Source organism: Denticeps clupeoides, chromosome 11, assembly GCF_900700375.1.
Source record: "Denticeps clupeoides chromosome 11, fDenClu1.1, whole genome shotgun sequence".
Lineage (NCBI taxonomy): Eukaryota > Metazoa > Chordata > Actinopteri > Clupeiformes > Denticipitidae > Denticeps > Denticeps clupeoides.
Genome location: NC_041717.1, coordinates 2,282,153 through 2,306,836, shown reverse-complemented (window position 1 = coordinate 2,306,836; position 24,684 = coordinate 2,282,153). Strand labels below are relative to the sequence as shown.

Sequence of the window (24,684 nt, the reverse complement as noted above, 5' to 3'; positions counted from 1 at the left end):
GTTTTCTTGATGTCAATTTCTGCCAAACAGCAATGAACGTTAAAAAGTGTCAAGCAAACGGCAACCGAACACACCTCCAAACGTGCAGCAATGTTTGGCCAATACAAACTTCGCAAGCACAGAGCAATGTTTAAAGTCAGCGTTCTCAGGAATTGCGTGAATAGCTTGAGTAAAGTAAAGTCAAATTGGGATTATCTGTTTCTTGCAAACTAACTACCCTTTCAGTCTTTGTGCAATAAATTATGTTCCCCAGAACACAATCTTTACTGATGTTTTTTTAAAAACGGCCACTGCCTCCTCATTCTTGATTATTTCAACCTGCATCCACCAAAATGTCACATATGCAAATGTGTTTCTTTTTTTTATGTAAATTCTGAGATTGACTTTGACCCTACACTAGTGAACAACCACGTAGATTAATTCAAGCATTCTGATGTAACTCCCAATGCACTGAGCACTGAGAAAACATCACCCCAAAGTGTTCTTTTATGCAGAATGAAATATTTAAGCACTAATTGTTTTTGCTCTTTCCATTACAGCCTAACAAACAGCGGCGTATGAAATGAAAATCTAATTGGCCCTGATCAAGAGTAACATCTCTAGTCATGTTAATAGGCTAAGGAACACATCAAGATTGTTGTCTGACAATGGTATCATTATCACATTCTCTTTAAATACACGTTCGTGAAGGTGCGGAACACGCTGCTTCTATTAAATCACTGTTTTCACCGCTGAAGATGTGTTTTCAAGAGGAGGGAGAGGGCCAAAAAAAACCCACTACAAAGCAAAATAAATCAATGTACCCGACTACAGCGTGTAGATATAATTCAGGCAAACATCAATGGAAATGAAGCAAGCCTGCAAATATCAAGAGGATCCTCTACCGTGAGTGAGATTACACTTCATTACCGTAAGAACAAAGCACCCAGTTCATTATTCCTGATCAGGGATTACCATCGCAGATATCATTTGGCTTCACAGCTTGATATCTATCTTTTAGTGAGCAGTCCTCATTGAACACCGAGTCCACGTGCTATTTTCAAGTACGTCACTTGAAAATTCTGTCAGACTTTGGGACGAACAATGCAGATCACACTCGAGCTGATTAATTCATCCAGAGATTTAGCTGTCCTCAAGATAACAGCAAATGGAAATACGTCTCAAGGGGAAGTGTGCCTCCATCTTTGAAACTAGCAACGTGGAAGGAGTACTTTTAGCATGAAATAACCTTCAAAATCTATCATAAAAGCAATTTATCTATCTTCTCTAGTATTGTCTGATGACTTCTCAAGGTGACCATTTAAAATGGGTTAAAGAAACATTATTGCACACGTAAATAAAAATTTGTAAGCGACTAAAATTATGTATTATGTAAACAAAAGTGAACAGACTACATGCCATTATTTAATAAAAAATGTAATTATTGAAAATTGCACTGCACCACTCAATATTTTGATGTCAATATGTATTGAACAGCTAAAAAAATGACCAATATAGATAAGACAGGATGGTTCAACATGTTGGTAGAAAGATCTTTTGCAGGGAACTGACAAATAGTGGCAGAAATAAGACCTTCTCTACACAAATATTAGAAGTGGTTGAGAAATGTATGTGTTCAGAAAGTTTAGTAATTACTTCTGACACTAAAAAGGCATATGGATCGTGTGAAGGTAATTAAAGTTTTAAATGTAAAAAATCATTAGTCATTTGTCCATATTCACTGAATCTGGAAGTTGAACGTGAAAGTGACTGTCATTGTGAAACACTGCAGCACAGCACACGGTGGCACAACGAAATGTGTCCTCAGCATATAACCATCACCCTTGGGGAGCAGTGAGAGCAGTTCGATATCGGCAACCTTCCGATTATGGGTCTGCTTCCTTATCTGCTAGGACAACAACAACCACTGTAGTTGTACAAAGTACCGGAACTTTATGTCCTACTTTCACCCCTGATTATGAGGATTTGCCAAAAATCATGCTACCGGGGGACAATCAACCTTTTCCTAAATTTACTTTAACATTCACGTAATTTATCAGACGCCCTTACCCCAAACACCTTACTATCAGTAGTTACAGGGACAGTCCCCTTGGAGACACTCAGGGTTAAGCGTCTTGCTCAGGGACTCAATGGTAGTGAGTGGGGTTTGAACCTGGGACTTTGTGGTCACCTGGTAGGCTACTACCACCCCACCCCATTCAACAACCCATTTGGTCTCACCAGCCCGCTCTGTGTTTACTGGACACGGCAAGTCTTGCACAAGTGGTGGATGAGCCCTAATTGGGAAGCTGCTGGCATGCAACAATTTATTAAATAACAGTCAAGAGATGATGGCGCTCTAATGACTAATGCTAAGCCTATAATGGTGCACTGCAAGTGTCCATTTCACACGTTGTCGGAGGCGTGTTTTCATACCTGTACGGGTTTTAATGTGCTGACCGCGGATGATTGCATTTCACACACAAGCAGAAAACGACTTAAGTGGATTAGCCAACAAGCCGTCATTCTTGCTCACGATTAGCCATTTAAACCTGGATTAATTACCAGAGTTTACAGATCGGGGGGTGACCAGCAGATTACAACACCTCCTTTATAAGCGTTTTATTTTTTATGACTTTATTTAAATCCAGGCCACCAAGAACCTTTGTTGTTAATAATGCATTTCTCACAGATTTCACTTATAAATATGCATGCTGACATCCTCACGCCGAAGTGGCCCATTCTCGCTCGGGGTGGATCCGCCGCAGGAACGGATCCGCCGCCGCGTGGGCTTCCTCGCTTCGCAGCTCCATTTATCTTGATTCACACAGCGTCATGGCGCTAGTCAAGCTGAAGTGCCATCTACCCATTCTGGATTATTAGCATTGTGCACCTCAGCCGAACACAAGCTCCTATTTACCTCGCGGCTTAAAGGCACTATTTATCCAGTAATGACGCGGCGGTGCACATTAATCATCGTTTCAGCACACGTACGAGTTCCGGGATTTATCAGCGGCTTTTTCCCCGCTAACGCTCTCGTCCAAGGGTGGTGCTTCTCTCCATCATCACAGAAGAGCAGGTCGCTGCACCCTGGCTCTCAGCGGCCCCTTGCCATTACCTTTGATGTCCGTGCCGTTTGATAGAATCCCAAGGCCCCATTGCACAGATCTCTCGATGGGTCCAAGCTGGGAGGTCTCCAAACTCAAGAGCGAGCGAGTCTGGAGCCTGTTTGCCTGAATCTCCTTCATCCCCCCCTGACAAGGCCAAAAACAGCACGGCCAGGGGGCATCAACCCTGTTCCTGTAAAACAGCAAATAAATAATCTGCAAACAGCAGCGGGATGAGTTCCTGCAGGGGCCCGGATGATTAAAGTGGACGATAATTCGAGCGGAGTGCCTCTGCGCCGGTGTGAACGCACCTCTATTATGCATTAATTGGGTTGTTTTATTATTTGATTTTTTTTTTTTTTTTTTTTGGTCGACAGACAACACCCCGCGCTGCCAAGCAACACCCTATGCCAGCGGTGCTCTCCGTGACAGATTAAAACCGGGGGAGGACGCCACTTCCCCCTAACCTGGCACCCAGATACGGTACAGTCAGCACTAAGTGCAGCTCGGCCATCATACCCGTCACGGGCCTGTCCACGCTGCGGGAGCTCATTGCGCATTTAGTGTGTTTTCCTGCACGTCGGTGCAGCCATCTGCTTCAGGTCATGTTCTTGTATGCCTGATTTTTTTTTTATTTTTGGGGGGGGACGGGGGTTCATCAGTTGACAGCTTACTGCCGGCGCAGTCAGAATCCTTATGTTATTACAATGGCACCGGAATGATGTTCGGCTAAAGGCATCCATCAGCTTTAATACGCGCACTCAGCTGGGTTGCTCTCTGCTTGACACTTTTGTGTTGGGCTATTAGCGTGGAATTCCCATCAGGCCCTTCTGTGATGGCCCTGATTATGATTGCTATTAGCATTTCGCTGCTCATCCCTTTGATTTATAATTACATATTCATTTCACACTGAAAGAGCATGTTTCATAACAGCCAGCGACTCTGCCGGGCCACGCTCTCTTTTTCTGCGCCCAAATTCAGCGGGCCGTCTAAAAAAGCCTATTTATTTTCCATTCATTTAAAAAAAAGCACCCTACGGAGAGACTAAAGTAATGCCAGGGAGGGATTCTTCTTCCTCCCTCATCCTCATCCCCTGCAGATGCATGATGCGTTGGTACAGAAACAGCAAGTTCAGGAGTCGTGACAAGTGACAGCGCAGTGTCACTGTTGTCAGTCGTCACAGTGGCACAGGGAAGCGGATGCACAGAGACGGCACAGGCCAGCAGCCCCCGAGTGCTGGCAGCGGCGGCAGCAGCAGCAGCTTAGCAACAGAGGAGAACCGCCTCCTGACAGCAGCAGGTTACCGTAGCAACGCAGTGCAGCGGAGACACGGCACATTCCGAAAGCTGCAGCCTGACAATGCAGCTCTGATTGTCCCTCGTCCCCCTCAATCCCACTTTCTCCAACAGGCTCCTGAATACGGGCCAGGGGGACCAGGATAATTACAGCTGATGCCTTCTAAAGATACACGCCCCTTTTCAAAAATGAGCTGTGATAGCCTGTCGATCAGCTGACCCAGTCAAAAGGGGACTGAACCTGTAATTAGTGACCGGAGGTCACTCTGGAATTACACAGATCAGCCCTGCATTATGACCATCTAACATTTAGTATTCCCCTGCCCCATTGAGGCATGGATTCCGTTAAGTCCCTTAAGTATGCCGAGCTATCTGGCCCCAAGTGGATCCTTGAAGCCCCATCAATTCTTATGTGGCGACTCCGTGGATCTGAATTATTCTTCTAATACAGATACTTGATTGGAATGTTGTGTTCCTCAAACATTCTTGAACCACTTTTTATAGTGTGACAGGACACATTATGCTGCTGAAACTTTTTAGGTGTTTTAGCAGATGTGGAGGCGAAAAATGAAAGTGAAGTCATTGTCAGTGTGATACACTGCAGCACAGCACACGGTGCACACAACAAAATGTGCCCTCTGCTTTTAACCATCAGCCTTGGTGAGCAGTGGACAGCTATGTGCTTTGCTCAGTGGCACCTCAGTGGCACTGAGGGATTCGAACCCGCAACCTTCTGATTACAGGTCCGCTTCCTTACCCGCTAGGCAACCACTGCCCCATGTCCTCATCCAGAGCAACTTACAGTCAGTATTTACAGGGACAGTCCCCCTGGAGACACTCAGGGTTAAGTGTCTTGCTCAGGGACGCAATGGTAATAAGTGGGGTTTGAACCTGGAACTTCTGGTTTGTAGACGAGAAATATGCCAGACCACGTGGCATATTGTGATGGTTAACCAGTGATGGTTAAAAGCAGAGGACAGATTTCGTTGTGTGCACCATGTGCTGTGCTGCAGTGTTTCACAATGACTATCACTTACTTCATGTTAAAGAAAACGTGATTCATCAGACAATGTAGGTGATTCGGTGGTGGACACAGGTCTGTATGGACTTTTATGACCTTTTATAGTGGAAATATTACAACATCTTGGCTGTTCCAGATCTCTTAATTACTAGCCATTCCTTGGTATATTTGCTGGAATTCTTTGGGTCATTGTCATGCTCCAAGACTCTGCATCTACACTCTCTTTTCCTCAGAGAGATGTTGAGAGAGCTGTCACCATGGTGATACCACTCACTTCAACAATCAAAATCAACTCAATCAGCTAAATCAAACCAAACTAAATTTATGTGGCTTAAATGAGGAAGAATCCACCTAAAACCTCAAAATGATGTTCTTACCAGCTTCACCTGATGTGGTGAACCGAAATCTATGAATGTCAGGGTGTCCTAACTTTTCCCTCAGTGGGAATTTCAGCATATAGGAGATGCTATTAGATCATCTTTATCTGCATATATCATTTGAATCGAGATTTGACATGGTTAATATCTCACATGACTGTACTTCTGAGTGCAGGGAAGCCCGTTCCAGACAAGGAAGATGACACCATTTCAATGGTCTGCTTTCATAAATGTGGATGAAACGGTTATTTTAAAAATGGATTATTCCTGCTGGACTGTTTGTTGCTTTCCTCGTTATTCAGCCATTATTTCTGACTCCGCTCCGCACTTCCCCGAGATTGACAGTCCGGAGCGTTGGGCGCAAATTGGAATATCAGTGCCATCTGTTCAGCCATTAATTTCTCAATCAATCACTGAGCTGTGGAGGTGGTCACACTGTCTGTTCCTCCGAATCCCCATCTATCCGGTGTTGGCAACACTGCAATCAACATAGCGAGAGTCAGCACACCGCGATTATGATATACCACTAATTTCCCATTTATCATTCCAAACGAAAGCATGTTAACAGCAAGACTCCTGCACCAAGTCCTATTCATGCCACTTCAGAATCTGTTTTTGGACCAAAAATGTTGTTGGTAGAACTTAGTGACTTTACTGATTTAGAAGTTAAAAGACCAATGAGGGGACATAAAACCGGAATCAGAAGTCGTGCGGCTAGACCTGAATGCCTCCGGCCTTTCCATCCAGGACAACGAAATGCCACCGACGCTTATGGAGCCGTCACTTGCATTAGCTCAAACCCTGGTAGCATTTGCATTTGCGGCATGTTTATTTCATTTAATTAGGCCTCACCTGTATGCAGAAACTCGGGGGTTGATGTATGTGTTATGGCACAACCAAAGGCTGCGTCTGACGGAATCATCGTCAAAGCCCAACTTGGAGGGAGATTCCGTAAAATGATCAGATGTAACGATCAGCGGAACCTGACAACATGGCAGGGCAGGGGTTTAGCACCCTGTCCCGGCACGTAACCGTCACACTCGTTTTTTTTCCCCGTCATTAGTATTCAGCATGCAGTCGGTTCACAAGGTGGGGCACACGCGAACCTCTCCTGCCCTGAAGACCAAGGGGAACGTACACTTTCTTAGGTCCATTACCTTCTCATGACACTTTAAGACACAACAATTAGGCTGTTGCACGTCTACACACACCCCTTCACCATACGTTACATTCTGAAAGTGTTGACCATGTTTCTACTTATTTGAAGGAAGTGAAGGGCTTCAAGACGCCCTACATACCACAGGGTCTCTAGAAGCGGAAAGGCATAATAAATCACTTTCAAGATTTCTCTTTGCTAAAGCGGCACACGTTTTAATACTTTCTCACAGTTACATTATACTGTACTTACAGCAAGCGATTTTGAAATCAATCACTAATGGACCACAATGGCTTTGCTATAATGAAATGACATAATGCATTCCCTAAAAAGTTCAACCTCCTACAGGTAATCAAAAGACTAACTGGATTTACATCACAAAAGAACAAGAAAAATGTGGAGGCTGAAGAGCGGTAGGTGTGCTGCCAAGGAGCGTCACCGCTGACAGGAAGTGAGGTCAGACTGCAGCTGTGGTGCTGCTCTGATTGAAGCACATTCTTAGTGTTGACTCAGGCTGTAAAGCCTACGTTGGCTGGGTCAGCAGCAGACGCTGCCTCCGTAGACCAGCCAAATCGTAGTGCAGTGGCCAGATAAATGCACCATGATCAATCACCAAACCCCCTAATCTGGTGCAGGAAATTCAGTCAGTGGCTGCAGACTGCAGCGTACAACACAAGCCGTGGTAGATAGTGTCCGCAACAGGCCAGATTTTGCCACGGGATAATAAATCTAGTCAGTATGTAAGGACTGAGGATTTGAGGCAATATCCAGGCCCCTTTGTGTGGTTCTGAGGAGGCACTGGACACCTGCAGGAAGAAGAACGTATTAAACACAAAGCCTGCAGCTTCATGTAGTTAAGGGCACGTTGGCTGGCTGACTAGGTTTTTACTTTCGTTTTTTTCATCTCATTTACTCCTCAAAGCAAGTTATTATAGCACCTTTCATTTGTGATAATGGTAATTAACTTCATATTGTTTACTCAGAAAAATCAATGAATCTACTGATAATGCATTCATCACTATCAAATGCTACTTTAGAATCAATGCTGGTTTTGAATCAATGAAAGAATGCAAATAAAGTTTTTATAAAGCAATCACACCATGATTGGCAGATTGCAAAATACCATTCTAAAGGTATATCATTTCTATTTTTCATCCCTTAAAAGATCAATTCCTGTGTTGCCAAGGAAACTAGAAAATGTATTGCTGATTACCTGATGCAGGTAATTGTATATATATTTTTCACATTCCAGTATATATTTTTTTATTATGCAAAGCAATAAAAGTTATTTAAAAAAGTAATTTTATCTACCAGGGAAGCTTTTAAAAGTGTACTCATCTGTGATCAACAATTCACAGCACCAGCACAATCGATCCACTACAGCAAAATCTAAAAAAGATGGAGTCGTGGATACGCTTAACCTCCCCAGTCCCCTGGCGATCTCCCGCTCTCCTGCACTCTCTGTGCACTGCAGGCCATCATGGTTAAGAATGGCGCTTTGTTTGGGCTTTACAGAGCATATGGCCTCTGGTAATGTGTCAAAAATGTCAAAGTTAAGTGGCAAGTCTGTTACCTCAAATAGCTGACACTTTCCACAACAACGCCTTCAAGTCTTAATGGGAGAAGACTATAATGCAAACGCCTGACATTACACTGCAAAGCGAACAAGATGCATAAACACTCACGGAGTCATGCAACCATCCATGAATGGATGCACAAATAACGCACAACACAATTGCATTTGTAATACACCATTTGCTTTACAAGAGCAGCATTTCAAAATGATTGTCTTTTATGCTCTCTGTCTTTTCTATTAATGCCATTTTAATTATGTGTGTACTTGTGGAACAGATTACACAAACTGCTAAGTCAAAAAGAACAGGATCAGTGGAGAACAAATACTGAGTGGGAAAAGAAATCCTGTCACACAGTGCACAGCTCTCATAACTGCAGCTGAGAAAGCAGTCGTGGTTTTGCCATGTCTGACCCAAAAACAACAGCCTGAAATTTGAGAAAGTACTACATGACCTCCATTCCCTTTTAGTGTCCTTAGACAAGTGTTTATTATATGATGGCTACGTCCTAATTAACGGGAACACTTGCACACAACATTTTAATTTGAGGGTGGCCAACGTCACTATTCCTTAAATGTTAAAAAGTGCTTCTGAATGCATAAAGTTGCCGGATTAACAGTGTGCTCACACATACAGCATTAACACTTGACAGTGGCAGCGCCGCCATAATGACATTAAACAAAATGCTTCCTGCTAACGCCTGAGCAGTGATATTTGCATAAACAGATTTTATTGGCTGGCACTTGTGCTGGCGCTTGAATAGTCAAACTTTTCTAAACTTTTCTGCCACAAGCAAAGAGAAGCAATGGTCCCAAACTGGAGTGATTGTCAATGCATGACATCGCCCCATTAAAAGAAAGTAACAAAAAATGCCTCCACTACGCCCACAAGCACCTACACTGATCAAGGAAAAAGATTTAAAAGATTGAATGTTAGGGTGGGTTAGGGTGGTAGGAGGGGTTTTGGTATTTAATTGAAGGAATCATGGGATATGAGTACTGGTAAACTAGTATAAAATGGTAAAGTACTGATTGAGTTTTGCCATTTTGTTCAAAAACAGCTTTGGTTTTCAAGACCATTTCGAAAAGCTAAATCATTCAAAATAAAAATGTAAGCAAATAATTTACAGCCTACATTAACTAATGAGCCGCTCAACTGGCCAAATGAAATAGTGATATATCAACAATAAATAAGCAAATTAACTATTTTTATAGTTTTTAAGCAATCGTGTATTAAAATAATCTAGCATTTCAATATTACACAAGCTTTTAGTGTGCTTCATGATAAAGTCTGGAAAAAGACTTCACAATCATCCATCCTCCATCTAGTGGTGTTTCCTTGTATGACAGTAAAAACCTCTAAGCCTGTGTACCTTAATGAATGTATACATATATTAGGGACTTTTACTGAATATCAGTGCACAAGGATCCTCCAGTAGAGATTATAATTAAGGTTTAGTAATTGTGTATTTTAATATAATATTATGTAGGCAATTACTGACTGATATTCTATTAGCAAAGGTCTGATTCATGCATTATTTATGACTCAAACAATATAGTTCCAGTATAAAATACTGTACACATAACACAAAAACTGTGTAAAGCATGCACACAAGCTGAAGTGACTGTAATGAAATGCATAAATTAAGGCTACAGCAGGGGCTGTTCCTTTTTCTTTCTTTCCGCTCCAACAATCCACACGCACAGCTAATTTGGGTGAGACCTTCGCCAGATACATCCCAGTGACAGCCAATCTCTACAGTACACACTAACACGCCCCAAACATTCTCCCCAAAAAACAAAGGCTCAGCATCAGCACTTTCCACTGCCATCGCTGCAGTGACGGGCCTGTGGCAAGAAACAATTATATGCAACGGCCATTTTTTTCAGCTCCTGCATAATGAACTGTTTCAGAGGGATTTTGACATCATTATTTTACTCAATTATACTCATGTACAATTATACTCTGTACATGGGCCCCTGCAGTGGCAACGGTGTCAGCTGGGCTCGGTGGCTGTGTGCGCATGGCAGGGGGCTTGCGGGGCGCCCGTCTAAAAGTGCACCTGTGGGTGGGTTCCCTGGGCTCGCGGCCAGGCAGGCGGTCGGCAGTCAGCTCCACGGGGGAGGCCAGCAGGTTGAGGCAGGAGGTGAGAGACTGGCTGGAGTTCTCCCGAGATGCTGGAACAGGAGAGAGCAGGAGACAGAGGAGACATTAGAGGCTCTTTACTCACTCGCCCTCTGCTGCATCCCCTCCCTGCTACCTGCAACAGGATTAAAGCGATTAAACTGCAGGCCGCACCCACTAAACGTTGGAGAAGTATATATGGAGAAGTCTGTCCAGTGTTGTAGTATAGAGCTCTTTCTCACACTGAAATGAACCAAAGCAGAAAAACACATGGCCAAATCACTATTTAGTTTCCTTTTTTTTTTTAAAAAGAAAGCAAACTCAGCCCCACAGCCTGTGTGAATGCATTAAAAATGGCAGAGAGAGCGATTTCAACAAACATTAACCATGACATCTTGTGGGCCTGTGGGTCCAGAGGCTACGCCCTCAGTGTAAGTTTGCGTGCAGAATTGCACATTTGGGTGGCGAGTGCTATAAAAATATAGCAAAATAAAAATAACATTATACGCCTTATCCCCTCAAATAAAGGTTGTGTGCGTGACTGTTGATATTTTCAGATTAGGGTGGGGGTGAGAATTGGGGGATATAAAAATCTTTTAATGTGCACTCAGCCTTTTACCACACGTAGAGAGGGATGGAGGGCGAATGAGGGGTGACATCGCCTTGCTGCTAAATGCTTTTCCTAAGGAAACTACAATTCCAGACATGCCATTGTTAAAAACCTTTCACTGGGGTCAGACGAAAAAGGTGCTGAGCAGCCATGACATTTTCCAAATCGGAAATCGAATCAGACCCCGTGACTCATGGCCTTTAACCTACCGTGACGATGTCGCTGGTCATCAGAGAGATCCAGGTCCAGCATCAGATCGTCCTCGTCAAGCTCAGACGAGCCCAGATTGTTGAGGACGTCCTGTAGATAAAAATAAGAAGAACTTTTAACATTGCATAGCAAACTGAAAAGTGCAGCCGTTTGTGTCCCTCCCTTTTTCGGGCACCAATGTTGGACCCAACGTGGCATGAGCTCAGTATTTAGCAACGTTTTAGTATTTCAATACCGATTGCCAGTCTGGGCACAGGTTGATTCCTCTTTTCACAGAAAAGTACTTAACAGTAGAGTCTTCATTTGAGCGGAACTGCACTGTGACAAACAAACTCGCTGATCAAGGGAAGACATCATCGACAGTCGAAAGCAGCCTCTCCAAAATAAGGAGAGCTTTAGATTGTTAGAGCAATGCACAGAAACAGACAGCAATCCGAGACGTCCGTGAATTTCTGTCCTGAATGAGAGAGGCAATTTTTGGCAAGCGCTGTAGAATCCGCAACAGATTTCACCTCGCTGAATGCATTTGCAATGCATGAGAGCATCCGTTTTCAATATAGACCCCAGTGGGGAAGGAAATCCTGTGTCCACTTTAGCGTCTTGGCATCAGAGCTAAAGCCGTGTCCAAAGGTGGCCAAGGAACACAATCACAAAGAGCCATAATGAAAAAGTAAAAAGCAAAAATAAATAAATAAATTTAAATACTGCAAGTCATGCCTGCTAATATTTACCTTCTGAAAAGCGATTACGTTGGCAATTTAAGGGGACAAATCACATCATTTATCTCATCTATTTAGCCAGTGCGAAATAAGCTGAGGTCATTTCAATACTGTTTATCATAAAACATAAAATATTCATTGGCAAACACTACATTCAGACTGAAATTCAAGCGAAGCCAGGCATGGTGCATCTTAAAATATGGACATACTGCCACCTTGTGGAAGACTATGAGAACGACATCCTCGCAAAACAATTAAAAAGTCCAAAAACAATCAATCACGGCTAAAGATGGTTGGGTTTTTTTCATTACCTGCACTTTAGTCATTTAGCAGCAAGAAGTCAATGTCTGAAACAATTATAACACCTCCCCAATCATCTGTGTTAAAATGTCAATTGCCATTAATTAAAAGGGAAAATGCCCAGCGGCAAGTCAAGTGTTGTGATTAGGTGAGCCAGGCAAGTGCTGAGCCGAGGTTTTCTGGTTTATCCACAGCTGCCGCTTTAGTCCTTTTTTCTCTATTATTTGAGGCTTTATTGCATCCTAGTCCTCAAACTGCCACATCATTGCAGCCACTCCATGCATTGGAAAACTGACGTCCATCTTTCAGCAGTCAGGGCAGAAACATGCGCAGTGTCTCTCTGAGGAATAGTGGCCTTATAAGGCCCTTTCCGCAGTACGGCGTTACACATCATAATTAGTCAGGCCACGACACCAACTTACCACCTACAGATGTGAGCACTTAAACGTCTTTCTGACACGCCTGGGCCTTGTTCATGCATTCCGTAAGGGCCACAATTTCAGGTTTGACTTTAACCAGAGTCGACAGTTCATATGGCTTGTGGCTGATGATACTGTTGAGGGACAATATTCAACAGGGCTGAACTGGCTCCACCTTTTAGACTCAACGGGGTTCAGAATTACTGCTTTGTATTCCATACAGGTGACTGGGTGCACTTCAATGGAAGCGAAAAGTCTTCTCTCCGGGCAATTTCGGGAAAATGATCCTGACAATCTCCTATCTCTTTGGCATGTAATTGCTACCAATTCAGCTCCATTAAGACCCCTGACTCTATACCCACCTTCCCAAACCAAGCAGGGACAGGATCAATTATTTTGTTATATAGCAATACACTCACTGCAGATCAAGCAATAATGGGGGGTTTTAAGTCACCTAATAGCAACGATTTATAGAGAGCGAAAACATTAATGTGGCAAGTATGCATGACTTTATCGATTCCATCACCTCCAATGTCATATTTATCATTCTATCTGCATCTCTTGACAATGCCATTAGCCTAAGAGGTCAAGGGAAGTTTATATTTGTTATTTTTTCTAGCTTATCCAATGCTTTACCAAAGAACCCTGGCTGCACGGAGATTGGGTTGATCGTATCTGTGCAGCTTTCTTCTTGTTAATCTCTTCAAAATGTGAAGACTTATTTGTATTCAATTGTAGTTTCTTTCCTAGGAAGAGGGCTACGCTGAAAACGATCTGCGTTGACAGGTAATAGGACTCAAAAGAACACCATGATTACAAGGTGTCCAAATGATTTCTACAATTTATGCTCATTTCACTTTTACTTTTCCACCCAGCTTCACTTCATATCAGTGACAGGAACCTGTGAAGCCAGTCAACCAGTTTTAGTAAAGCCACAAAACAGGAACCAAGCCCCAGTAATCAAGCCAGGCTGGGATTCAGAATGGAAAACCCCAAATTATGGTCCATTACACAAGCCACAGTTACAAACGATTTGAACTAATTCTAATTTCTGATTGGTTTCACCATTTCATAGGCCACTGCAGGCACCTGTGACCGACCGATCGATTGAATCGACTGAAAGGAACTCTGTTCAATGAATGTGCCAAGGCGGGCTGTGCTAATATGTTGCTAGGCAACTGTGACCTGTTAATGATCCACATCACTTAGATAAGCAATAGTTCCAAATATACACAGTACAGGTCAAAAGTTTGGACACACCTTCTCATTCAATGTGTTTTCTTTATTTTCATGACCATTTACGTCGGTAGCTACTCACTGAAGGCATCAAAACTATGAATGAACACATGTGGAGTTAAGTACTTAACAAAAAGTGGAGACCTGACCTCCACAGTCACTGGACCTGAACCCAATCCAGATGGTTTGGGGTGAGCTGGACCGCAGAGTGAAGGCAAAGGGGCCAACAAGTGCTAAACACCTCTGGGAACTCCTTCAAGACTGTTGGAAAAGCATTTCAGGTGACGACCTCTTGAAGCTCATCGAGAGAAAGCCAAGAGTGTGCAAAGCAGTAATCAGAGCAAAGAAACTAGAATATAAAACATGTTTTCAGTTATTTCACCTTTTTTTGTTAAGTACAGAACTCCACATGTGTTCACAGATTAGTTCAGTAATAGGCAAATAAATGGGGGTTATGTGAGACTTCCCATAATTCCAATTATGTGACACATTTACGTAAATTAGCCTCACCAGAATATTTTAGAGACTGTAAAAATTCTGGAGCAGAAGAGCTAATCTTTTGATGTGAATTTTTCTCACAATTAGAAATCCTCAGATCCTAGCAGTGTTGGGAATTAGTCCTGCATGCCGTTCCAACTCACACAAATGGAAGAAAGCAGCCTGCGCAAAGAGACGGAGCCAAAAGACGAGGGCTTACCCGACAGGAAATAAACCATCTGATCATGAGATTAACAGAGGTTTACAACTAATTGACATGTAGTGTGCCAACATCTCCAACATGCACAACTGCCAAAAGATTACAAGTGTCACGCTGGCACTTTGAAACTCGTCTGCACATTAAGTACAGCTTACAAAAGTCAAATCTTCATCCTGTCACAAAATATTATCTTACGAAAAAAGGTAACATCATCCTTGAGGCACGAGGTTAAAGAATGTTTTCTGGGCTTCTCTAGTGTCAAGTCATTTTGGGGAAATTACACACGAAAGTGTTAGTTAATGATGAGGTGATCAGGTTCAACCTGATGGTTTGCTGCATCAACAAGTTCCTGCAGGCTGATGTATGTTTTTGTCCAGAACTACTATACAGGACCCAACCTGTCTGTTTCAGCATCATGTCGCATCCACCTGGGTGTATTTATTACATATTCACCTTAAAGTGTATTTAGTAAATCTAGTAATCTAAAACAAAAACAGCTTTGCGTTTAGTGGAAATGGTCACTCTGTCCACACGTTTCACTCTGATTTTTTTACCTTAAAGGTTTGCATGCATCACCAAAAATCCCTTATATACAAAACAATTGAACTACACACCCAAAATAGACAGTTTGTTTCATTTTTGAATGGCTTGAAGGGTGGAAAAAGGCTGTCCAGGTGCTTTAAATGTTCATCTTCAAATATGCATCTACATACAGTAGGTCACCTATATCATTTCCAGCATTTGGCTTATAAATTAAATTAAGAAAAATATACAAAAAATAAATACTTAAAAATAATAACAAAGCATTCGTTTCAGATAATGATCAATAATTTGCCAGATGCCCCAGCCCCAGCTACAGAGGGTATTTTTTAACAAAACTGAAACTGCTGACTGCTACTATAGACAAGTATTGTAAAAGAAACATTATGGCAGTGTTTTCAGTTCAGTAAAACTGCTGTGAGCTGGTTGCATGCTGTGAAATTGTTTTAAATTTTTAATTTGCTCTGCCAATGTATTATTAACCAGAACTTCATGCAACTCTGTACCCTGGAGGTTCTGTGACGCAATGCTGGATTTTTCCAACATGGCTGGCCTGTTAGTTTGTTTCTTCTCTAACTAATTCACCATGTGAAAAGCCTCTGGAACATATTCTCTAGAACAAAAAGACTAATTATATTGAAGTGGTTGTAATTAATATGTATATAAGTGACTGTGATAATTGAAATTTACAATTAAAAGGATTTTTATATTACGAAAAAAAAAATCATAGGTTCAAAATCCATCTAAATGCGTTGTTTGTCTGGGAGCCTAAATTTGTAAAAATTAAATTTGTTGTTGGTCTTACAGTGGGCATAAAAATGAGACCACCTTTAATATGACCTCGAACGCAACTGAAAAAAAATCTTATACAAAAAACAAACAATAAGATGGTTAATATACACATAAATGTAAGACCCTGTCTTCCCTTTCAACTACAGCCCTTCAGTAACTACTACAAACTTTGTGACTTGGAATTGAGGCTAACATGACTTCCAATATGTAGAGAAAGATGTGTATGACAATGGTCTTTTTTCAGTAACATTTTCAATAAAATTAATTACTATGTGATTATTATTTAACCACCACCTGAAAAGCAGAAGTGAGCTTCATGATTATGTCCTTGCCTTGATCAATGCACTGCACAAAGGTTTCAAAGCATGTGACATTCCATGTGACATGCTGCACAGCTCTAGGAAAGCAGGTCTCAGAAGCAGGTCAAGATTTAGTCTGACAAATTTATTTCCAACTGTGCAAATCACACTGTTGAGCACACATTCCTCCTTTGGTGTCAGGAGACTCATCAGTAATAATGTCAGATGGCTTACCACTGAGCTTCATCCTCAAGAGCCTTCATTCCTCATAGAGGACAAAATTTTGAGCAGATATACAGAACTGCCATTTACTAAGATCTGTGCATATGCTGCCCATGACACAGAATCACCCAGCAAGGTCCCTTTCCAGATTTACCGTGACCGGTGACTTCCTGCAATATTCAAACAGCATGCTGAAAATACAAGTAGGCTGTACATCATTTTACTACCCGTCTTTGTCATCCAGAACACAATCTTTAATTTTGATTTTAGAGTTTAAAATTGAAGGGGCTAAATGATGCTCTCAATTTCTTGATGATTTAAGCCCCAAAACTGAAAAAAATCTCCTCTCGGCCATTGCAACAAGATCAGCAATATGATTAATTTAACATGTAAATGGCTTTACAATGGACCATGGGTTAAATTCAGGTTGTGTGCTTGCTTTGTATCACACTGACTGCAATCACTTTCATGTCGCTTGTAAAGTTAAAAATCCTCTATTAAGAAAATGTCACTTTTTTTCCCTCTATGGTCCTGCAGTGGCTAGAAATGGCGATATGTGTAAAGAGAGCTCTGGCCATTCTTCTTCGCCACTCAGATAGCGGCAGCTCAGACAGTGGGATGTGGAATTTGAGGTTACCTCCCGTTTCTCATGCTTTGTCCGCCCAGAGAATTTCCCACCCCTTCCCTAAAAGATTTCGGAAATAGACTTCAGATACAGTACTAGGGGAACACTAAGACCCTAGCCACTAATCACAATAGGGGAGCTTTAATATGATATAAATTAGTGTGAACACTCTGAAGACACAGCAGCATCAGTTAATGTACTCTTAAAATGTATTATATATTTTAATTTCATGTGTCCAAGGACATGTGTTGATCTGAACCTAAAATGACATACAGGAGTTGCTTCACAGCTGCAGCACTTCAGCATTTAAATGAGCAGGTTTTCCTTTCACAGAAGTGTCCTCTGTGATATCCTGAAAATTGCAGGAGAGCAAAATATGTCATGGAAGATGAAATTAAAATAACTTCTGCATAATGAGTTTCAATGGGTGCTAGGCACAAATGCTGGGAACTGAACTACCAGAAAGGAGACTGTCTGCTTTGGCAATTGACTGTTACTATATTGCAACGGCCTGAAAGGATTAGGACGTCTCCCTGTGTAAGAATGTAATCCGATGGAGAAGGTGTGATTGACTAAGCCATTTAGCCTCTACCAACACAGACTACACTTTTACCACCAAGTTAAGTCTCTGGAAGTCTCAATTTGGCCTCTCGTTCTAAATACAGAAACCAGACAAATGTAAAATAATAAGAATACACTGCAGAAAAAAAAGAATAAGGCATCCTAGAGCTGAATGCATGAACATTTTTTTACTTTACTTTACTTGGCAGATGCTTTTATCCAAAGCTGATGATGAAAGCTGTTCTTTAAATAACTGTTTCTTACATCAAAATCATACAAAAATTATCGATGAAAATCAAATCCAATGGATATCAACCCATGGAGGTCTGGATTTGGAGTCACAATCAAAATTAAAGTGACAAAAATACACTACAGGCTAATCCAACTTTGATGTAGTGTCCTTAAAACAAGTCGAAATGAGTCTCAGTAGAGTTTTTGACCTCCATGTGCCTGTATGACCTCCCTACATCGCCTGGGCATGCTCCTGATGAGGTGTGGGATGATATCCTGAGAGATCTTGGGGCAGTGGTGGCCTAGCAGATAAGGAAACAGGCCCAAACTGCCATTTTGCCACTGAGCAAAGTACCGTCCCCACACACTGCTCCCAGGGGCGCCTGTCATGGCTGCCCACTGATCATTAAAGGTGATGGTTAAAAGCAGAGGACACATGTCTTTGTGTCACTGTGTGTTTCACAATGACAGTCACTTCACTCTGGCGAGCACATGGAGGGCTGTGCAGCCCTCCCAAAGAAAGGCAGCAGAGCCTTCTCCACGACATCTCCAGACTCTGGTTACGTCTGTCACATGTGCTCAGTGTGAACAGGGTGCCAGTGGCAAATTTGCCAATCTTGGTGTTCTCTGGCAAATGCCAAACGTGCTGTACAGTGTTGGGATGTAAGCACAACCCACCCACCTGTGGACATCAGGCCCTCATACCACCCTCATGGAGTCTGTTTCTGACCGTTTGAGTAGACACATGCACATTTGTGGCCTGCTGGAGGTCCTTTTGCAGGCTCTGGCAGTGCTCCTCCTGTTCCTCCTTACACAAAGGTGGAAGTAGCACTCCTGCTGCTGGGTTGTTGCCCTCTTATGGCCTCCTCCACGTCTCCTGATGTACTGGCCTGTCTCCTGGTAGCGCCTTCATGCTCTGGACACTACGCTGACACAAACAGCAAATCTTCTTGCCACATACCATTGATGTGCCTTCCTGGATGAGCTGCACTACCTGAGCCACTTGTGTGGGTTGTAGACTCCGTCTCCTGCTACCACTAGAGTGTGTGTAATATGAGTTCCCTTTTTTAAACAGTGTATTTTTCTATATACGAAGGTAACAAACTTAACAAATAACTGCCGCAGTATGTCTTTTATTTTAGAGAAAAAAAACTCAAAGAATACTGCCTATAACTAAAACATAGGTGTTCCAAATAAAGTGTCGTACAAGAACAAGGCGTGATCATGATGTTTCAGTCAGACGTTTATATACACTCGTCACAGATGTCCATGATGAGTATATGTAAAAATCATTTCTTGGGTGCGTGTATATATTTGATCCTTAATGCATAAAATTGGCCCTGTTAGGACTTCAAATTAAAAAATATTACATTTGTGCACAAAATCCACTGTTTTCTTTTACAATGATTAAAAATGTATTTTGTGCAATCCTTCCACCCCAGAGAAAGATGTATTTTACCATGCTGCCGAGCTTGGAAGAGGAGGAGTTGGTTCTCTGTTTCTGCAGTGTGCCACCCTCCATGGTGTGAGGCTCTTTAAGGTTGAGGTGCAGCCGGGGACCTCCCGCCCCTTCTGATGCAGATCGAAGTCTCCGCTCTAACCGGATCACCTCGCGGTACGGGCTCACGCTGCAGCACATGGACACTGCGGAGAGCACAGGACAGGTAATGATGAGAGCACATCAAACAGATCCCGACAAATCCGAACAGCAACCTTTCTTTGGTGTGTTGCCACTCCTGTGTTCGTGCTGAAACATTTATCGGATTGTACATGTTCAATCCCTGTTTATCTGTGTTTGATGAAGGTCGGGCAACTTGCCATGAACAAAACCCTCAGCCTCACTGCCTCATCGGCAGCTGTTTGGCTAACATGTTGCTAGTTAAGAAAGTCAAGAATAACGAATGGCACGGGAAATTTATTTAACCATTTTTTAAAACAGCATGGACACTTGCCAGCCTCAAAAAGATGAGATGGTGTCGCTATATGAGGATAACATGTCCTTATATGGAATTTTCTGTTCTTAGTATTCTTTTTTGAATAATTTTTTTCAATTATTTCAATCCATCACATTTACCTGACTTGACAGATCATAGAAGCAAAATATACAGTGCATCCAGCAAGTATTCACTTCGCATCACTTTTTCCACATTTCGTTATGTTACAGCCTTATTCCATATTGGATTAAATTCTACACACAACACCCCATAATAATAACATGAAAGACTTCTTGAAGTTTATTCAAATTTATTCAAATTAATAAAACAGAAAAAATTCCATGTACTTCCATGTATTCACAGCCTTTGCTCAATGCTCAATGTTGATGCACCTTCAGCAGCAATTTCAGCCTCAGGTCTTTTTGAATATGATGCCAGAAGCTAGGCACACCTTTCCTTGGCCAGCTCTCAAGCTCCATCAGGTTGGATGGCAAGCGTCGGTGCACAGCCATTTTAAGACCTCTCCAGAGATGTTCGATCAGATTAAAGTCTGGGCTCTGGCGGGGCCACTCGAGGACATTCACAGTTGTCCTGAAACCACTCCTAGGGTGTCTTCAGGATGCACTTGAGCTCAGTTTTGAGCTTCATAGTACAAGCTGTGAATACTTATGTACATGTGATTTCTCAGTTGTTGTTCTTTTTAATAAATTTGCCAAAACCTCAAGTAAACTTTTTTTCATTTTGTGAATATGGAGTGTTGGAAAAAGTGAGGCAAAAAGAATTAAAAGCAAGGCAAGGTATACACAAGTACATTCATGGCCAAAAGTTTTGAGAATGACTTAAATACTGGTATTCATAAAGCTTTGTCAGTTGTTTCTGTGGTGTATTGAAGTATAATTACAAGCATAAGTTTCAAAGGCTTTTATTGACAATTACATCAAGTTTATTCAAAGAGTCAATATTGGCAAATTGACCCTTTTTTCAAGACCTCTGCAATTCACCCTGACATGCTGTCAATCAACTTCTGGGCTAAATCCTGACTGATGGCAACCATTTCCTTCATAATCAGTGCTTGGAGTCAGTCAGAATTTGTGGGCTTTTGTTTGAGGATTGAGCACAAGTTCTCAATTGGATTGAGGTCCAGGGAGTTTCCAGGCCATGGACCCAAAATGTCAATGTTTTGTTCCCCGAGATATTTAGTTATCACTTTGGTCTTATAGCATGGTGCTCCATCATGCAGGAAAAGGAATTGTTCTTCACCCAACTGTTCTCGGATGGTTGGGAGAAGTTGCTGTCGGAGGATGTTTTGTACCATCCTTTATTCATGGCTGTGTTCTCAGGCAAAACTGTGAGTGAGCCCACTCCCTTGGATGAGAAGCAGCCCCACACATGAATGGTCTCAGGATGCTTTACTTTTGGCACAAGACAGGACTGATGGCAGCACTCACATTTACATTTACGGCTTTTGGCAGACTCCCTTATCCAGAGTGACTTAAAATGTGATTTCGTGTTACCATCAATTAAGTAATCAGTTCTGGTTCACTAGGACTCAAACTATGAATACAATAATTTTACTCAATCTGTAGTATTTTTTCTTGCATAAATCAGACTATAAGAAGGTTACAAGTTAGTTTGAGTATTCTCTAAAGAGGAAGGTCTTAAGCTGCCATTTGAAAATATTCAGCGTCTGTGCTGCTCTAACCTTGAGGGGAAGTTCATTCCACCACCCAGTCGTGCACCAGTCAAGCTGCTGCATTCTGTAGTAGTTGTAGAGGCCGGATGGCATTCAGAGGAAGACCTGCTAGAAGGGTGTTACTGTAATCCAGTCGTGAGATTACTAGAGACTGAATAAGTATCTGGGTGACCTGTTGATAGATAAGGGCGGATCCGTCTGATATTGTAGAGAAGGAATCTACATGACCGGGAAAGATTGGTGATGTGAGTAGAGAAGGAGAGTTGGTTGTCTATTGTTACTACAATATTGCATACAGTTGCAGAAGGAGAAATCTGTGAGAGGTTCAAGTAGATAGCAAGATCCTGAAGTGCAGGAGAATCTGCTGGAATGGTTTTCTTGAGGCGCTTCATCAGAGAAAACAAGTTTACCCCAGTCCTTAGCAACCCAATCCCTGCACTTTTAGCAGAATATCAGTCTGTCCTTGATGATTTTCTTGGAGAGAAGAGGCTTCTTTGCTGCCCTTCTTATCACCAGGCCATCCTCGAAAAGTCTTCTCCTCACTGTGCATGCAGATGCGCTCACACCTGCCTGCTGCCGTCCCTGAGCAAGCTCTGTACTGGTGGCAACCCGATCCCACAGCTGAATCATCTTTAGGAGATGGTCCTGGCGCTTGCTGGACGTTCTTGGGTGCCCTGAAGCCTTCTTCACAACACTTGAACCTCTCTGCTTGAAGTTTTTGATGATCCGAAAAATGGTTGTTAGGGGCAATCTTAATATAAACACATCACACTGCTTAAGCTAACAATATATGTTGTCTATGTAAAACATGCCAGACGTCACTTCAAAGAAGCTGAACTGTAGCTTTACGTGTCCTGTGATGTGCTTGTAGAACAAGTGTAGTGATCAATAACCAGTTTTAATGCATTAAAAACACGACTGAATGCATAAAAAAAAAACTGACCAGGCAACTATGCCATGGCACTTATTTATTTGATAACATATGGGCAAATGTACAGAAAACATCAAACTGCAAAGGTCACCTGCCTAATAAAAAAGCAGAAGAGTATATACACGAAAGTTACAAAACAGAAGCGTGGAACCCAACATAAAAAATATGCATAAAAACACATAAAGCCTAAACATACAACACAAGACTGGTAAAAAATGGTCTTCGCTGAAAACATCTTGCCCTAAAATGGTGTTGTCAGGTTACATTACAGATCCTGATCTCTGTCAGTTACACAACATTTACTTGCATGTTTTGTTCTTTTATATAGTGCCATTTTTAGAGCCCCTTTTTGGAAGATTAAAAATATTTTATATTTTCACAATTATACACAGTACTGCATACGAACGTTGTCAACAACTGTTGAAACATGTAAGGTGTTTCAAACCTTTTTTTCTGAAGAACATTGTTCATAATAACAATTTCAGAAATAGATTATTACAAATAATCATAATAATTACTGCCTGGAGTGAATCGTTTTGATCACTTATCCCAACTAAAGGTGTCATTGTTTCACTGAACAAGCATCAAAAGTGCAAATAACGTTCCTAATTCAATTTCAGGCAGTATCATGACCCAAATCAGAATCCTTTCATTTCTCTTTTTTCCCACAAAACCATCTAAGCAACCATATTAATTACATATTATATCTAGATGACACCGTAACAATCCATTGTGGCCCCCAGATGTCCCAAATTTTACTTTTGAGACATAAGGCCTTATTTCTATGGCCCTACATAATAATTATTGCATGGAGAGTGTTTACAGAAATTAACTAACTGCTAGTTACCTGAACCTCTAGCTACCTATTCGGCCTTTATGACATTTGTGAAACTAAATTTGGAAAACTAAAGTTGGAGAAGCCACAAGGCCATGCATCCTCATGCCAGATGATTTAAGCCCACCCACTGCCAATATACCTCCATAAATACGTGCATATAACATTTTGATTGGCAAGCTCTGCACTGGTGGCACCCTGATCCCACAGCTCAATCGTCTTTAGGAGACGGTCCTGGCACTTGCTGGACTTTCTTGAGCACCTTCTGAAGCCTTCTTCACAACACTTGAACATCTCTTCTTGAAGTTTTTGATGATCCGATAAATGGTTGATTTAGGTGCAATCTTATTAGGAGCAATTTTCTTGCCTGTGACGCCATTTTTATGCAACGCAATGATGACTGCACGGGTTTCCTTGCAGGTAACCATGGTTAACAGGGGAAGAACAATGATTTCAACCATCACCCTCCATTTAAAGCATCCAGTCTGCTATTCTAACTCAATCAGCATGACAGAATGATCTCCAGCCTTGTGCTCATCAACACTCTCACTTAATGAGAAGATCACTGAAATGATCTGAGCAGGTCCTTTTATGGCAGGGATGAAAAGCACTAGAAATTGTTATTTTGGGTTACTTTTCTATGATAAAGAGGGACTTTGCAATTCATCTGATCACTCTTCATAACATGCTGGAATATATGCAAAATGCCATAATAAAAGTGGAACCAGCAAATTTTGTGAAAACCAGTGTCTTACTAAAAACCTTTGGCCACGACTGTACACAGATTCAAAGTACTTTAAAAAATTAAATAAAAATGGAATGCAAAGGCAACTACTGAATGGATAAACAATTCTAAAAAGGAATTTGTATTTGGGTAGATTTGAGATTAGATCAGCTGTTGGAATTGTTTAATGTTACTGTCATAACTCACTTTTTGAGGCACTTTTGGTTCCATGTTCCGAACCGAAGTTTGATGTTCATTGTGCATGCCCTGATTGTGTGTACCTGTTGTCATGTCTATAAATGTATCCTCGTTGTGTCTTGTTCTCATCTGGTCATTGTCTTTTTACTATGTTCTGTGAGTAGATGTCCATGTGGATCTTTTCTTCTCTACCCTGATGGATCCCTGAAAATACCTATAAAAATACCTAGATTTCTAACCTTGCGCAAAGCCTTAAGCACCATGGAGACTTTTAA

At 41.8% G+C, this 24,684-nt stretch overlaps 1 protein-coding gene across 3 annotated transcripts in view; it reads right to left on the bottom strand.

Moving 5' to 3' along the window:
• The window catches only part of ccser1 (coiled-coil serine-rich protein 1), an 80,662-nt gene that overhangs the window by 50,614 nt on the left and 5,364 nt on the right, over nucleotides 1-24,684 (bottom strand). For all 3 annotated transcript variants that reach the window (XR_003751236.1, XM_028996101.1, XM_028996102.1), the window contains exons 3-5: nucleotides 19,554-19,738; nucleotides 11,453-11,543; nucleotides 10,572-10,686 (exon numbers count right to left, since the gene is read on the bottom strand). Coding sequence is in view for 2 of the 3 variants with exons in the window: in XM_028996101.1 (XP_028851934.1) it covers nucleotides 10,572-10,686; nucleotides 11,453-11,543; nucleotides 19,554-19,738 (391 nt within the window). In the remaining variant the exon portion in view is untranslated. The remainder of the gene's footprint in view (nucleotides 1-10,571; nucleotides 10,687-11,452; nucleotides 11,544-19,553; nucleotides 19,739-24,684) is intronic.